The following is a 17,758-nucleotide window of genomic DNA, read 5'->3' as shown; positions in this document are numbered from 1 at the left end:
GCAAGTGGGCTGGAGTGAGTTTAGAAACCATACCTATCTAGCTTTCCACACTACAGCTCATAGTACTTATTGCACATGCCACAACTTAAGTCTGACAGTGACATAGCTTTAAGTGCTCTTATGGTAGTTGACATCAGCAGGAGTTGTGGGGGAGAAGAGTTCAAAGGTCTGCACCACCTGCAAGGCCCAAAACAGTGCAAAATCCTGCTTATGTTTAAGACATTGTGGAATTTTTTTGTGTGGAGATGCACAGACATGCATAGCAAGTAAGCTTGAGTGAGTTTAGAACCCCTACCTACCTAGTCTTACATACTACAGATCACAGTACTTATTGCATGTGCCACAGTTTAAGGCTGAATGTGCCATGGCTTTAGGTACTCTTATGGTAGATGGCATCAGCAGGCCTTTGTGGGGGAGATGACTTTGGGAGCCTGCTTCACGTGCAAAGGCCAATAAGTGCAGACCCATTGCAGTTTTAAATCTACATTTGTTTGGAAGGGAGATGTATGTACACACACCAACTGGGCTAGAGTGAAGGGAGATGCATGTACATACCCACTAATTGGCCTAGAGTGGGATTAGAAGCCCTAACTATCTATTGTCATACACTACAGATCACCATAATTATCACACTCACCAAGGCTTAAGTCTAATACTGGAAATGACTGCAGGTGATGTTATCATAGAGAACATAAAGACGCCCTGTGTTTAACAGGTTTGTAGGGTGGCATAATCGCACAGCTTCCTACTGTCACCTGCAGCTAGTAGCCTAACAGTGAAACAACTGTTTTGTATTTTAGCTATGTGTCAACAGCCTGTGTTGGGCATATGAGTCTGTTTGCATGTGGATGGAAATGTACCCAGGCAACGAGTGGGCACACAACATAATACATTGGACCAGTTGTACAGTTATTGATATGTGTTTGTTGAAATCAAGTAGACACAGAGGGCTGTAGTGAATGTGGGTGTACTTTCTGGTGTAGCTATATACATATGACTTCACAATATATGTATGTATTCCTATGCCATGCCATACATTTCAGGGGTTCCACATGGTCTGTTAGGGAGGCATGGTATGACTCACCACCATCCAGCTGTTTGCAAGTACACAGGTGTGACTCATGGTTATGTGTGTTTCACAGTACATTGTGTTCTGCTGTCAGATGTAGTAGCATTTACACATGATGGCTGAAGACAGCAGAACTGTGAACTTCTGATATCCCAACAGTCCTAAGATTTGGATACATTTTGTCTATGCAGTTGCAAATGTCTGAAAGTGCATTATGTAATGCTGAGCCTTTCCTTGTGTCCCTTCCTCCAATGTTTTATGCATCATAGTGCAGCTTTGCTATCCATGGTAGGGCAATATGGACATACACATTAATCTATATACATAGATATATCTGTTTATATATATGCAGCAATCTATCTTCTCTAGAGTGCATAAACACCTGGTTGTTGTGCTGTAGTGATCAGTGTGTTTCGTATGGGTCTGACAATTCCACCTGAATCACATGACAGCACAATCCTTCATTCATAGCTGTTATTATATTATTATACTACTTCATGTTACAGGGGGTACTGGATGTGTTTTCTACATATGCATGCTGATATAGGCTTTTATATCCCAGTCTTTAAAATTGTGCTAATAAGTTATCCAGTAGTAGTGATGTACTTATTTAATAGGTCTTAGGACTGTGGCACAGATGCACGTGTAATTACTACTTGAAGTAGAATCATACTAGTATAGCACACATAGAGACAGTCTGTAAAATGATATATGTATTGCTACTTCACATGCATTGTACTGAGACATATCAGGAGTAGAACCCTAGACACCATCACACAACTTATCTGCCTTATTTCTTTGAGCCAGAATGAAAGAAAACAGCAACAGTTGAGCGGGGATTTATCTAATTCTTTAGATCTCAGGGAGTATGAATGGATTGTGAGGCTTTCGGCTGATTCAAGTCCTGGCTTGAATGCTAGTGTATCTTTAAAATCTGTTTTGACAAGGATACAGCACACTAGGTTAAAGTGATTTTAATGTATTCTTTATGTTATAAAGTTTTATATTACTTATAAAAGTTTATGTTTACTGTATAAATGTTATTTTATATATTTTCTTCATGTATCTGAAGATTTTAAGTGATTATGTGTGTAATTAATCATGTGGTCTTGGCTGCGGATCACATGCTTTTATGGTTTGTATTTATACAGGTGTTTTGAATATACCTTTTGTCATTCATTGAAAAAGGGTTTTTTAACCTGAAAGCTTTGTTTCGTTGATAAAGGTTTTTTGCTCAACTGTTGCTGTTTTCTTATTTCTTTGAGCCACAGAGACTGGTAGATGAGCAAGGTATCATTCATCATATCATCACCTGCATAAATATGTACTGTGCTATTCTCAATTAAATTACACATGAAATGTAGATTCAGATTGTGCATTACTGTACTGATGCTGTGTGTCATACTACCTGTGTAAAAGGTCACACAGCATAAAGACAGTTCTGTTTTGTGGGGTGCGGAAGTAACGCACATGTTCTACTAGGACACACAGTAGTCTATCAGTTAACTTCCCTTTCCTACATCTCCTTTGAATCATGTACCAGTAATCTGTTGCAGTAGGACTGCATAAAAATTCCATGCATGAGGCCTACCGACTACAAATGCTGACATGTTAGTGGAATGGTTGTCGGTAGTTCCATGTGGATGTACTGTCTATCCACATAGGTCAGTATAGTAGCCTGCATATTGTACCCGTTCCATAGCTACGATGACCTAACATAGCAATCCAGTATAATAATGTGTATGTTATGGACTTACCTTGCTAGTGCAGCAGTTGACAAGACTGTATTTTAGGTCTGACTCTATGAGATGCAAGTAGTACACAGCCAATAAGTGGATAGGTACAGGATGTGTGAGTTGACTGGCATCACTGTTACTATTTGTATGTGAGTAGGAGTGAGGTGTTAGTCCCCAGATCCCTAAGTTATCAGTGAATGTTCTATGCATTGTCTCTTGGCCAAAGCCAGGGTGTACTGGGCATCCCTACGTCTGCCTACAGGGGGGTTTTCTTAGAGTCCTCCTGTGACTGTGGCTGTGGTGACCTAGGCACTGGTGGGGGGTTGTGTATCCCTTCCCTTTCCTGTTCCTGCTGCAGCTATTTCCGCAGGTTCAGATTGTGTAGCATAGCACATGTTGTGAATATCTGTGCACATGTGGTTGGGCTGTACTGCAAGGCTCCAGCAGATATATTGAGGCACTGGGACCATGTCTTTAGAAGCCCAAACACACACACTCTATGATGTTCCTAGTTTGTGTGTGTGCCTCATTATGGCATTCTTCTGTGGGTGTGTGTGCATGTCTGATGGGTGTCATCCTCCATGGTTCCAGGGTGCAGCTGGCATCCTCCAGTAAATGGCCCTGTGGGATGTCTCCTCTGGCAAATATCTGGTACAACTTTGATGTGTGCCAGATATGGGAGTCATGGTAACTGCCAGAGTTGCCAGCACAATCACTCATGATAATCCCCTGGGCATTGCACATGACTTGGTAGTTAATGGAGTGGCATCCCTTGTGGTTAACGTAGCTTCTACCCTGCTCACCAGGTGGTGCCTTGATGTGTACATGAGTGCAATCTATGGCACCCAGTATTTCAGGGTAGTGTGCTACATGATAGAAGTGTTGCATAGTGGTTGCCCTTACCTCAGGGTCAAGTGGAAAAGAAATGTGCTCAATGAAATGTGGAAGCATATCATCCAGAAATTGGTGGAGTGTCCTGGATGCAGATGCCTGTGACACCCCCATCATGCCCTTAGTTGATCTTTGAAAAGTACCTGTGGCTAGCATCCTAAGGGCTACACATATCTTAGTTTCTACTGGAATGGGTTCCCCTCTGTTGGCTATGGCTCTAGTTGAGGGTGGCAGAGCTCAGTGAGCTGTTATAGTATGTCCCTGTCCACCCTGTAGCACTGTACAATCTCTAGCTCATGTACTTCATGGTAGGTTACCTTGGGCCTGAACACTCTTCTCCTCCTTGGCCTAGGCCTATTGTCATCAGCACCAGCAGCATTGCCTTCAGCCTCTAGCACATGCAGATGTAAAATAGCTGCAGCAGCCCCTAGCATTATTCAGTTAGAAATTCCCAAGTCAGTACTCCACTGATTCAGACTATTGAGGGAAAACCTGAATGTAGGGTGTATGCATACCTTATACGGTTGTGGTGTATGTGGGATTAGCTCATTCGGATGCATGTTATCTACTTAGAATATAATTAACATGATTTAAAGGCCCTACTTATTTTCACACCACAGTGCTCAGTGCCGTGTAGCTTAGCATACAAAAGTAAATATTATGAATTGAGTATTTCTGGTTTTAACTGATAGCTTCCTAAGTCACTACTGTGCCTTGGGGGAGATGGTTCCACAAACACGCTTAGCTATTTGGTGAGCAGCACAAACACATGCAGCTAGCACATACTCTGCTAAAAGTAAATATGACCAACCCACTGATGGTAACCACATTCACCGGGACTGTCAAAACCATGCAGGAGCTTACACAAAAAGGTTTTACAGACACAGTTGCTCATTTTAGCAATTCAACAAATTCACATAATTTGCATACATATTTGTGCTGACAGCTTGGAAACTATACAGATCATACCCCTGTGTGCCAGGCAACAGCACAAATGCACCATTATACAGACACAGTGCAAGGTCATACAGTACATTTCTGTGATATACATTTATCAATTTTTTTTATCAATTTTTTTTTGCATTAAGCACATTTGCATATAGCAGTGCATAGCTCAAACAAGTGCAGATTAATAAAAAAATTATTATCGAATGTACATTGTATTTTTCCCCAATACTTCTTGTGATATACCCTTTTCAGGGGAGTTATGTCCATATTTGTGGACATTTTCATCCCCTACTGTCCGTATAGACTTCTGCACACGAAAAATTTCCGTGTACACTACGAACACGGATACAGAGTCTATACAGATAACTTTCTGGTTGTTGGATCACTTCCACTGCCTAATTTGCATATAATTCACCTACTTATGCAGGAATTTACATTATACTGATCTTTCCTTGTTCGCATCTGTTCCTGCTCATGTATGCATCATGCCGCAATGCATACATGAAAATAAAATTCATGTAGGGTTTATTGAATTCCACCTATTGTTTTAGTAGTCTGTACTCTGTCTACTGTTTGTTTGCTTGTCTGTCTGCCACTGTATTTATGGATGTTTGTTATAATTGTGCTAACCAGGTAAGTAGAATTATGACTTTGATCATTTCTGAGCATGATCTTGGCAATAGAAATATAATTACATAAGAAACAAGTATCGGCAAAAAATTCTTATTTAGAAAAGAATTTATAACATAGTTACTGAACACAAAGCTGTAAAAAGACGAACACAAAATTAAATCAAAAGTAAAAATTAAACTAGCTTATAAGGTGTACAATTTAATATATACACCAATATCACTGTAATATCTTATGAAGTAAATTGTTAAAACAGTTTACTCTGTCAAATAACTACTTTAGAAGCTCATTAAGAGACTCTGAAGCAAGTGCAACTGTAAAAATCCAGTATGTACTATTGCAGTTAGTATTTAAAGCCAACTAGCTTATTTTCTTTTCTTATATCAGTAGGTTGGTGATTCCAGAACTGTATCAACCTCATCTGGTGCTCTGCACAGATTCCCCAGTCTAACAATTCTTTCAAATCCAAGTTGATGAGCAAAAATGAAAAAAAATTCAAGAATGATGAACAAATACAATTTTCTCTGTTGTGACAGGAGCTGGTCACTTGCTAAAACTGTAACAAGCTGCTTGCTGCAATCATTACTACACACACACACACACACACACACACACACACACACACACACACACACACACACACATATGCCTGATTCACCTTACACTAAAGGCTTCAGTGCTTCATTTGGGCCGTAAATGTATTATTGGTATTAATGCCAATACTGCACTCCTGCGTCATTTACACCTGCTGGTCACACCCCCCTGACATCTTGTAACCCTTTGTCCAAGCCTAGATATGGCTCTGGGTAATTTTATGTGGCTCGGGCTAATTTATAGAAAGACTTCTCAACACTTGCCTTTCTAAATGGTGGTCTTATTAAGGATGTAGTAATTGAGTGAGTTTCTAAATTTGTATGAATCTTGTGTAATAGCTGTGAGAGCTTGGGAAGTAGAAAGCATCACAGATTTATAAATCTGAATAAAGTATGCTGATCAGCATATTTGCTTTGTCTAGTAGTTTGGACTAGCTGATACTGTATGAGGGGCAGTAGGAAATTAGGGGTACACTGTGCTCTAATTTTCTGATCAGCACATTTCTAGCTATTGAATGTCATCTGGCAAATGACGGTAAATGTGAGATATTGTAGCATAGTTTGAGTTGCACTTATCAGAAGTTGAGACTGCACGCAGTTTAAAGGTTAGGCACATGTCTAATATCAATTCTTAGTATTTCTAATGGTCCTCTATGGGTATAGAGTTGTCTTGAAGGTCCTTGATATGAGAGGTGACTTGATTCTACAGTCTCTTCGAATGCCACTTAGGCATGCCCTTAAAAATCTCATATGTGTTGCAACATCTGGGTGGCCACAGTGGTGCAGCGGTCAGCATTGTCACCTCACAGTAAAAGGTTCTCCGGTTTGATCCTCTGCTGGGGTGCCTTCTCTACGGAGTCTGCATGTCCTCCCTGTGGTTGCGTGGGTTTCCTCCGGGTGCTCCGGTTCCCTCCCACATCCCAAAGACATGCTGTAGATGGATTGGACAATTTAAATTGGCCTAGGTGTGAGTTTGTGCATGTGTGTGCCTTCTGTGGAAGGTTGGGTGCTGGGCTGGCAACTCGACACTGTAAAATTCTACTGCCAGTCATGAGTGGACAGGTGATCCGCTGTGGCGACCCCTAACTGGGAAAAGCCGAAAGAAGAATGTGTTGCAACATCTGACACCTGACATAACCTATAGCAGTAAGCTATGTCTCTGAGATTTGCTTTTCATTAAATCAGTAGGCAGTACAGGCAAGGATAACAGGAAACTTAACACCAAAAGACGACATAGTGAATGAGTCACGGTGTGTGTGTGTGTGTGTGTGTGTGTGTGTGTGTGTGTGTGTGTGTGTGTGTGTGTGTGTGTGTGTGTGTGTGTGTGTGTGTGTGTGTGTGTGAGCACGCACGCAAAGAAACTGCTTTGGTTGAAACAAAAATGGAGCATGGATGTCTGTCATGGGGCTTGTAACTGACAAAAATCAAAGCATGTCACTGAAAAAAATCTACCACCACCACCATCTTTTTGGTACTCGACTGCATCAATCCTTGGCACTGCCATTCAAATTTGGTGATGAGAAGTCAGTAAAAGAAATATAAAGATACATTTAATGTCATGTAACTGGGATAAAGAATGTATTGTGAGAAAAATAAAGCAATTATTGGCTGAAAAACAGAATCACATTAACATGATGGAATCCACCATGCTACTTACGAAAAGAAAACAAAAAGTAATAGTGCCATGCGTGTAGACTGAGGCAGAGAAAGTACTACTTCATAGAAAATGAAAATCAGATAAATATACTTGTTTTAGTTTCACATCACATTTTACTTTGAAAAGAGGCAGGATGAAATGAATACACTGGTCAATTGTAAATCCATGCTACTGCTTGTCCTGAGAAATCCTAGAGGAAGTATATCAGGCCAATCACTTTACAGGCACTTTGCAAATGACACTACATATTTTTTTATCCCTCTAAGTGCTGCCAGGGCATATGATATGGGAGACAGCTTGTGAGCTGACAATGATCTTGGTGAGGCAGTTAAAGGGCATAGATAGGGTAAGAGAAAAAGAAAAGAGGGCATGAGGGATGAGGAGGAGGAACACATAACAAAAAGCAAGGAAAGTGAAAAAAAAAGAAAACATTTAAATTCTGATTGCTAAGAATTGTTGTGCTGCAGAAAATGAATGACAATTTTATGTTTTGGCTGCCTTTTCAGAGTCACCTGTATTCTGCCAGCCACTTACTGACTGCTGTGTGGATGAAGGAAATAGCATCATCCTGCAGGCTATGATCCGTGGAAGTCCACCAATGAGTGTTCGTTGGCTTCACAATGGTGAGTGGTTATTTAAATCAGGTGTCTTACTGCAAAATATTTGAATTCTAATATGAGCAAACTATGTACATTTCTTACAATATTACAATGTTCCAGTGTTGTAGTTAGATAAGCTCAAAACAACTGGGGTCACCAAGGAGGTTGCTTCTATTCATTTTCTGGTTCAAATACCAAATCTTCTTGTGCCATCCCTTCTGTGGACCAGTGATCAAGGAGCCTTAATCCTCACCATTGCCACCAGTGGGGAACGTTCACTGTGAGAAAAATAGACACACACAGTATTTTCAGATTTAGCTCTCTGCACCAAGTACAATTCCCCTTAAGAGCACACAGGAATTGCACACTCCAGTCCTGGGGCTGGGCTATCTCTCCAGGGCCCCAAACAAGACTCCCCACTGACCACTATAGAGCTGAGTCCTTAGCCAGGTATTCCAAGCCAAGTCCTGCGTCACACTGTCTGTGAAATCAGTGCTCTCAGTGTCCTTGTTCAAAGTAGCTGTCACTCACACTCTTTGAGATTTGATTTTCACACACACACACACACACACACACACACACACACACACACACACACACACTTGGCAAAGGCTGGCACAGCTTACCCGTCCTGCCACCTCCACCCATACGATGAGATAGATTTACTGCCACCAGAACACCCAAAGCCAGCTACTGTAAGGTTCTTACCATGGTACCCAATTACACTTAGTAAAATGAGTACTTATACAAATGGTAGTGTTTAACCAAGAAGCAAGACTTTCAGGAACATGGAGCCACAGTGCCACTAAATAAATGCAAAGCTCTCAAAGGCTATATATTTTCTAAAAAAAAAACAGTCACAGTGAAAGGTTTAGATATATTTAATAATAAATAACAAAAGAAACATGAAAATATGGAGTATCTATTTACAATAAACACCAGAGCTTCAGTCACAGGAAATATAAAAAACAGTACAGATGGAAATATTCAGACAGATACAGAAAAACAACATTTGACTAATCTCACTATATTTTTAACGGACTGAATAATTGCTGTTCACTAGTTATTTACTAAAGCAAGGCAAGATGAAGGTGGATAAGTGTCTTGTCAGGTCCAAAAACAGAGTACACTCCTCACATCTCTCACTAGTATTCAAATGCAATTTCAGTGGTGACTACAGAATTATATCACATCTGGTCACCTGACTATGTGGTTCCCACACTATCCTCTCACTAGAAACTGAGCCAGGATCTGAAACTGATGTGTCAGAATGCACATATAGAACTGTTGCTAAGGTTTATTACAGCAACTGGAAACTGTAGAACAATCTTAACACTTCCACCTTTCCTGCAGAAAATAACAAGCCATTCTCAGGCACCCCAGGGTGTCAGTTAGTTCACCACTAAGGACAATGGGGAAGGATCCCAGCCCAGGCTTTTTACAGACATCATGTCTCTAGCTCCATTTAGACCTGTGACATAAAATGTTTATGGCCTAAACCAAGTCATTTAATTTTAGGTTATTTTTTCTTAAGGTTAGCTGAGCTGAGTTTAACCCTTCCTTTCCAGTATCTTCTGTTAAAATATCTATCAGTTGCAACAATACAGTCGGACATACATGTATATTTCAATTCTGTCCAGCAGGACCCACTGTTGGTATGTTTTTGACACAAGCAACTTTACAAATACATTTTTAACACAAGCCTCTGTACAAATCAATTTGATATTCAAATGACATATAATTCTTCACAAAACTCCAGCTAGCTATGCTGGCATATGTTACACATGCACTGCCCTTGTCCCCTGGCACAGCTGGCACTACCTCCTATAATTACACTTCTACCCAATGATTTAATAAACTTTTAAACCTTGACAAACTAAGGCCAGTTCTAATAAAAGAAGCATCACTACAGAGGTTGCTCAATCTAACGAAGAGGTGTTTTTTCAAGTTTAGTAGAATATCTTGGTACAACAACTATTAATATGTTATTATATGTGCCAGTATTGATTCTGAATTATGAATTACAGATACTATATTCTTGCCAAGCTACACACATACTATGCATCCATAAGTTCTGCCTAACCAGTGTTCAGTTAACATTTCAAGTGTTGAAAGGGAGTTTAGGGGCAGTATGAAGGCATATCTGCATTCAGTTGGGGCATGTCAAGGGAGAGATAATCCTTGAAAGGCATTCACCATTGCTGGAATGAGAAGAAACCAGATTTGCTTGGTGGAGGTGAGAAGACAGGCTATACTGGGCATATGAAGTTGCCAGTGTAACACTTGTGGATTATTATGTCCACTGGATTGCTGCAGATGACCTGGCTCTGTTTGAATTAAAATGGTGCTGCTGCTGCTGTCAAGACAGTTAGCAGAGATCATCTGAAGTTGCAGGAATAAGCCTTGGTGATGACATCAAACCTCCTTTTTGTCTTACATCACCAGAAAAGATGGATTACTTTCATGTCTGCTTATTGTTTTCCTGTAGGCTTGCAAGGTATAATATGGGATTTCATTGACTACTCTACATTCCAAAGACATGAATTGGTGATCTTCCAAATTGCATGTAGGTGAGCCTGCCCTTATGCTCTGCTTGGGTGAGTGTGTGCGTGTGTGCGTGTGTCTGCTTGTGTGTGTGTGTGTGTGTGTGTGTGTGTGTGTGTGTGTGTGTGTGTGTGTGTGTGTGTGTGTGTGTCTTCATATTCTCAGTCACGCACACATAACCTGTGATGGGATGGCTTCTGGTCCCGCACTGGTTTCTCTTCTTGTGATCATTATATGCAGAATGTGTTCTAACTTTTCCATGACCCAGACTTGGATTCAGTGGTAAACAAGAATGAATAAATGAATGAATGCATGATTGCAGTTTAGGAACATAGCCTCCTTTAAGACAAAAGGTCTTTCTTTTCCCTACCTAGTTTGTTTCAAAATATGTGTATATCACAAATGGCATTATCTGGTTTGTAGAACCAAAAATTGGATGTGCAGACCCTTGGATATATACCGCTCGTACACAAGGATGAATGAAAACTTTTTATTATCTCACAAACAGAGCGTGCATACACTGGTTTATTATCTCACAAACAGAGCATGCATACACTGGTTAAGCGCTTTCAACTGTAAACTCCAGTCTTCTTTAGAACATCACAATACTAAAAATTCTCCATTTTATAGTCATCTGATCACTTAATTGTTTGAAGAACCCGCCAAAAGCATTAAAGCTATACAAACCTAAGTTTTAACTATGCCTAAAAACTAAATCAGCAACAAACTACAAACAAGAATTATAAAATAATAATATAACATATAAAATCTCTCTTATGCATAATATATCTAATATAAAATATTCTAATGGAAATACATGAATGTGTTACATATATTGTGCCTAATAAATCATTACAATATTAGCATTCTATTATAGAATCACTTAGTATCACTATCAGTATTAGTATCAGTATCACTTTCTACTGGATTATCTGGTTTGTGCCAGCTTTTGCAAACTAGAACTAATAATATGGATAGGCATGATGTACCTTTAAATTGTAGGACCCTTTCACCTTCCAAATAAAAAAACAAGACTAACATGTTTTTGCTGCTTAAGATCCCTGCATATGTGTCAGGTATTAGTCTGATAATTCGATCAATGCGATTTGCCTAGTAGCATCTCCTAAATCAATTCTACCCCTGCCCCATCTCTTCTTTCACCAGTTTCAAGTGTCAGCATCATTGATACCCTTTACGGTTCTACAGTTTACCATTGTCTCTGATATTGTGTTCCAGGGCCCATCATCCTCGCTGTAAAATAGTGTTTATTTAAGTCATTCTTGTCCTCTCTGTCATCTGTGCAATCTTCACTACCCATTTATTCCCCTTCTACTCACTCCCTCTTATTTACTGCCTAACTGTGTCAGATCACCTTTATCACATTTGTTCCACCATATGACCTTCTACCTGTCTTCTCATAGGATCATAGGGTCAAAAGAGGTTACTAGACTAATGGCCCTGGGGCCCTTACAAGACTAGCCAAGAGTTTATGCCCCAAAAAGAAATCTCAGTCAACACCTGTCACCCCTGTCAATGAAGGGCAAAGGTGGAACCCCTGGGAGAAATTTATGGTTTTCCATCCGATCATCAAGGTTGTGCTTGAAGAGGGTCAGCAAGGTACTCTGTTTGACATGTATGGGAAGTCTATTCCAGAGACGGGGCAGCCTCTGGGAGACAAACCTGTCTCTCCAGCAGGTTTTGTTGATGTTGCATATTAGATTTAGGCCTTTTGAGCAGGTAATGCATGAGGACTTAGACTTACGGATCTGGAGCATCTCTGTTAGGGCAGGGTCCAATATTGCCTTGTAGGCGAAGCACAGATCACCTCTGAGCAATCTGTATGATACCAAGTAGAGTGATAGTGATTTGAGCCTGTCTGCATAGGACAGCTGTTGGAGGCCATGGATTCTCTCTGTGAGGTATTTCTGTCACCGTCCAGTTGGTCCAGGTGTTTGGAGAGGTACCTACCAAATGGGACATTATACTCAATTATAGGTCTAATGAGGGAGGAGTACAGAGAGGTAATAACCTCCTTTTTTTTCCTGGATGAGATGTACCAAGTACCTTTACTTATGAGATGTACCAAGTAAAAGGGTTTTCTGACCACTGCCGCCACATAATGGTTGAATGTGAGATTATTGTCAACCTGTGTACCCAGGTCTCTCACCATAGGTTGTGTGCTTAGAGGATTGCCGATGGTGTGGTAATCAGTAGGGGCCATGTTTTTGCTGATGGTATGATAATACATTTTTCTTTTGCATTTAACTTAAGGCCATGACTCTGGCACCAGTTATTTGTAGCTGTGATAACCTCTTGCAGTATGTTAATGTCATTTGAGGAGTTAGTGACAGCACCCAACTTACAGTCATCCACAAACTTGGTCAGCCACAGGCCCTTTGTCTTTGCCTGGACCTCTGAGAAGTAGATGTCAAAGGGTAGGGGTCCCAGGACAGATCCCTTGGAAATACCACTAGTGACCAGTCTGCTGTCAGAGGTGGTGACACCTGTTATGACCTTGTGGGTAATATCTCTGAGCCAATTGGCCACCCGTCTGATGAGATAGGGATTAACACCAAGTTGTTTTAGCTTTTCAGTGATGCCTGAGTGGGGGATTGTGTCAAAGGCCTTGGCCAGGTCAATGTAAACTGTATGTACTGACTTTCCCTCATCCGGGACCTTGGTGACAGTCTCAAAGTAGTCAACTAGGTTCAGTAGGCAGGATCTGCCCCTGACGAATCCGAATTGGGTGGGGTTGAGTGCTTGGAGATTGCCTATGTCCCTGTTTATGAGATACATAACAATACGCTCCATGGCTTTACAGATCAGACTTGTCAAGCTAATGGGGCAATAGTTTCCCGGGTCAGTAGTGGCACCACCTTTGTGCAAAGGGATGACAATGGTGGTTCTCCACTCTGTAATTAGGCTGTGGTTGAATAGGGTGCTCAGTGGTGAAGCTAGATGCTAGTTCTTCCTGGAGATAGTGCAGAATATAGCCTGGGATACTATCAGGTCCTATGGATGCTGTGTTCTTTGCCTTGGACAGGGCCTTTAATACTTGATCTACAGAGATATGAGGTGTGAGACAAGTATCAGGAATGTCGACTAGGCCTTTGGGGGGGTAATAGGGGGGTGACATTCAGCAGATTGGCTAAGTCAGCAGGATCAGTGTAAGTGGTGCCATTAAGTACTAATTCAAAACAAACTTGGGTTTTTCTATGGAGGTTCCTAACGTAACCGAAGAAAGAATTGTAGTTTCCCTTAGTTTCGGAGGCTAGTTTCAACTCATAATTGGCTTTGGCATTTTTCATTAGTGATCTAATTTGCTTGTTGAGGCTAAGGAGGGAGTTTTTCCGATTCAGAATTTGTTCATTTTTACCCTTGGACAACAGTTCTTCCTTTTGTTGTAAAGCCTGTTGATAGAGAATGTCCACCAGGCAGGTTTTTGTTTCCTTGAGGAGCAGGTTTTAGTTCTCTTGGGTATGGCTGAGTCCATGCAGTTGTACAGGTGCTTGCATACTGCACTGGTGTACTGTTCAGCATAGTTGTCTGCATCCTCTGAGGGGAGTGGTGGTGTGAAGCTGTTGATACCCTCCCTTAAGAGGTTGTAGTCAGCTTTTGAGAAGTTTTTTAGCCTGGTTATGGCTGGGGAGGTGTTGGGTGGGATAGAAACTTCGAATGAGACTGACTGATGATCTGATCTCACCAGGGAAGAGCATACTATTGGAGTGTAGTGGTCGCCCATAGCTCAGTCCTCCCACTTCCTTCACATCTGGCAATGTTGCATAGCAAGCTTTCTAGCAGCATAACTTCTCTTATCATGTATTGCCAGTAGAGGTGGACACAGTATTCTAGGTGAAGGCATATCAGTAGAGTACCATGCCCTAACTGACCACTCTAGTACCCTGCTGGTGAGAGCTGCTTCTCGTTCATAATACACTGCATGATTAAGACAACCCCCCCTCCCAGTTCTTTTTCTGTTCTGCCTTTCCTACTGTAGCTCTGCTGTCATGTCTGTTTTCCACATCTGGTTGACCTCATCTGAAATGGTCTTGATAAAGGCTATCCTCTGATCCGAATGAAAATAAATTGTGCTACAGTGACAACAGCACAGCTGAAATATTCGGAGATGTGAAAGAGAACGTGGTCACGATTAACATCCCCGAAGAAGTACAAAAAAAAAAAATTCCAAAAAAAATTCTAAGTCTTAAATGTAACAACTTCAAGACTGCACAAACTCAGAGATAGGAGAGTTTTATTGTCTCTTGTCTGACTGAAGTTTTGCATCTTTGAATTGCTACACTAAGTTTGCCTGCGCGCGCGCGTGTGTGTGTGTGTGTGTGTGTGTGTGTGTGTGTGTGTGTGTGTGTGTGTGTGTGTGTGTGTGTGTGTGTGCGCGCGCATGCGCGTCTGTGCGCGTGTTTATGTGTGTTGTGGGGGTAGAAGCCTTTATGGTAGAAAAAAAAAACAATTTGAAAAGGATGTTTCATTCTAAGTTTTGATTTTGTGCTGTTACCAGATTTTGATCAGAATATTAAGTATGATTGTAATAATGTAGCCTTCAGTGACTGGTGTACTGAGATCAGTATCATGGCATTCAATAGGATCAATTTCACTGTAGTCAGGTAAACATATATGTTCTCTAGTTTCCCACCATTGAATACATAATGTTATAGCTTTGTACATTAAATCTCAGCTGCCACATGACCTCTGACCCTTGACACTGCTCTAGCATTCTTTGAAAATTGTCTACTCCAGCTTTAATACAGCACCAGTCTTGATGTAATTTGTCACAAGTATATCATACTGGACTGACTCCATCGTTTAACCCTAAATTAAGGTTTTGGACAGCTGATTATCTCCCACTCTAGCTAAACTTCACCAATATAAAACCCCCAGCTCATAATAAGCTGCAGGGACAGTTATAGGTTCAAAGGTAAGTACTAGGCTAGCTGCTCTTGCAGGCAATTTTAAGCCTAGCTAAACTTCATTTTAAAGGTGAGAATTAAACCCTGTACCTTGTGACTGTGAGGTAAACACCTTAATCATTATACCAACCCCTCTCCCCTTAGTCAATGGACTCCTCAGACAAAAATTCTAATTATGAAATGTTAAATTAATGTTCAGTCTGTCGTTATAACAAGAGATTGTCTGTTTTTAGATATCACTGAACTCAGATGATTAGGAATTATGTTTACCCGCCAAAGGAACTCTTAGAGAGTACCAAATCTTTAAAAATAACTTGCTGAAAGCTAGTTTCAGCAAATCTCAGCCCAGGCTTTTTTTTCCCGTCACTATCGCACACTCACCTCACCCGCTCCCTAGCCCTAACTCACCTAAATCCACCCTAACCCTCATGTCCACACAATCGCACACATACCTAACCTGAGCCCTAACCCTAACTCACCTAAACCACCCTAACACTCACATCCACAGAATCGCACACTTACCTGAATCCGACCAGTAACTTTCCACCACAGCACTGAAAATACCAAAGCAACAGAAACGGACAACCAAATTCTTTCCCTAGGAAAAAATTTGGGTTTCTGCTGCTTCCATATTTTTCAGTTTTGCTAATATAAGGTCGATCAATCAGCGTTCGCTTGTTTAAGCGTTCGCTGATCTAATATAGACCCGAATTTCAGACTTCATATCATCCAGGAAATGCATGCTGACACAAATCCTATTATTCTAGCAAATTTCTAAGTTTCTAAGAGCAATATTTAAAATCTGTCCTTATTTTTGGTCCTTTGAGCCCCCAACCCCCATTATTTTGGGCTTTGTCCAGATTTCTTACGGTATGAGGTTGAGATGTATGCCGAAGGGACACCCCAACCAGAGCTTGCTTTTATAATTTTGTTAAACATCTGTCACTCTCTGACCTCAGTTTGGATCCTTTATGATGAAAGTTGTGGCACAAAAAACTTAACTAGTTAGCATGTTTCCTCATAAGCCAAATGCATTTCTTGTTGCACTAATGATGACCTGCACAGGCCCTGTGACTTCAGTAATCTGTTACAAGTCTACTAATTGTGTTAACTCTGCTACTATCACCCAGACCCAACACCTATAACCCTGTTGTGAGTCCCTGCCCCATAAAATTCTACTGGGGCCTCCTGACCTTGATACATCTGCTGGTATCACCCAACTCCTGGAGCCCTAGTGTGGACCCTACCTTCTATAACTCTTCCTGGCTGTCCTGACGTTATCTCTCCTGGCATCCCATAACCCTGGAAATACTAATAGGACCTTATTCTCTCCATAAATCCAGCTCTGGTCTCTGAATCTGATAAGGTCTTTGGAGGATTGATTCTTAATATTTTGCCAGAGTCTTACAGTTCAGTGACACAGAAAGAGAGCAAGACTGTGCCTCTAATCATTCTGTTACAGCAACTTAAGTCTATTAATCCTGAGGTGGTCTCCAGTTCTATTAATCACACAAAAGGATGTTATTAAGGATTTCATTAAGACTCGTGTATCCCTGGAACTTTTTTTTATGTTGCTGGACATTTTGACTGCTTTAGATATTACATTGCTCCCTAATTCTTTGACTGCTGCTAGGTCTCCAGTTGTGTAACCTTTCAGTGAGTCTGAAGTCATTTTCAGTCCTACTATGTATTCCTTGATTCTGTTAATTCTCCTGCCACCCCAAACTATTTATCCTGTTGAGGATCTATGAGCCTGTTAATTTTACTTGATGGCTACACTGTGGGCTCACTGACTTTGAGTTTTGTGAATCCCTTTTGACTGAGTTTTGTTCTGATCCTGTCTGATACTACTTAACCTTGCTGTTGTCCCCTGACTTCTTTAATCTTGTCAAGGGTCTATGTTCATCCCCACTGCAGTATTTTAACTCCAAGACTGCACCACAGTAGGGAAAAGGACAAACAGGAAACTAGTGACCAACTAGTTACTTGCCCTATTAATGAAATGAGCATTCACTGAATGAACGTTCCATGGATAGAGTTCAATGTTCAGCCATTTGATGGAAGCTCCATTCAACAGCTGAACATAGACTCTCTTGTCAAGCCCCTTAAACATGTTAATTTGCTCCTCTTGACTCTGGTACTCTCCTTTATTAATCTCCCCTTGCA

At 40.9% G+C, this 17,758-nt stretch overlaps 1 protein-coding gene across 1 annotated transcript in view; it reads left to right on the top strand.

The window, feature by feature from the left end:
* The window catches only part of LOC122788162 (myosin light chain kinase, smooth muscle-like), a 943,334-nt gene that overhangs the window by 151,991 nt on the left and 773,585 nt on the right, over positions 1-17,758 (top strand). The window contains exon 2 of the mRNA XM_044055140.1: positions 8,031-8,147. Coding sequence (XP_043911075.1) covers positions 8,031-8,147 — 117 coding nt within the window. The remainder of the gene's footprint in view (positions 1-8,030; positions 8,148-17,758) is intronic.

The sequence above is a fragment of the Protopterus annectens genome, chromosome 13.part0 (assembly GCF_019279795.1).
Source record: "Protopterus annectens isolate FY-2018-M chromosome 13.part0, PAN1.0, whole genome shotgun sequence".
Taxonomy (NCBI): domain Eukaryota; kingdom Metazoa; phylum Chordata; order Ceratodontiformes; family Protopteridae; genus Protopterus; species Protopterus annectens.
The sequence above is the reverse complement of the archived record's forward strand: the minus strand, read 5'-3'. Positions and strand labels throughout refer to the sequence as shown.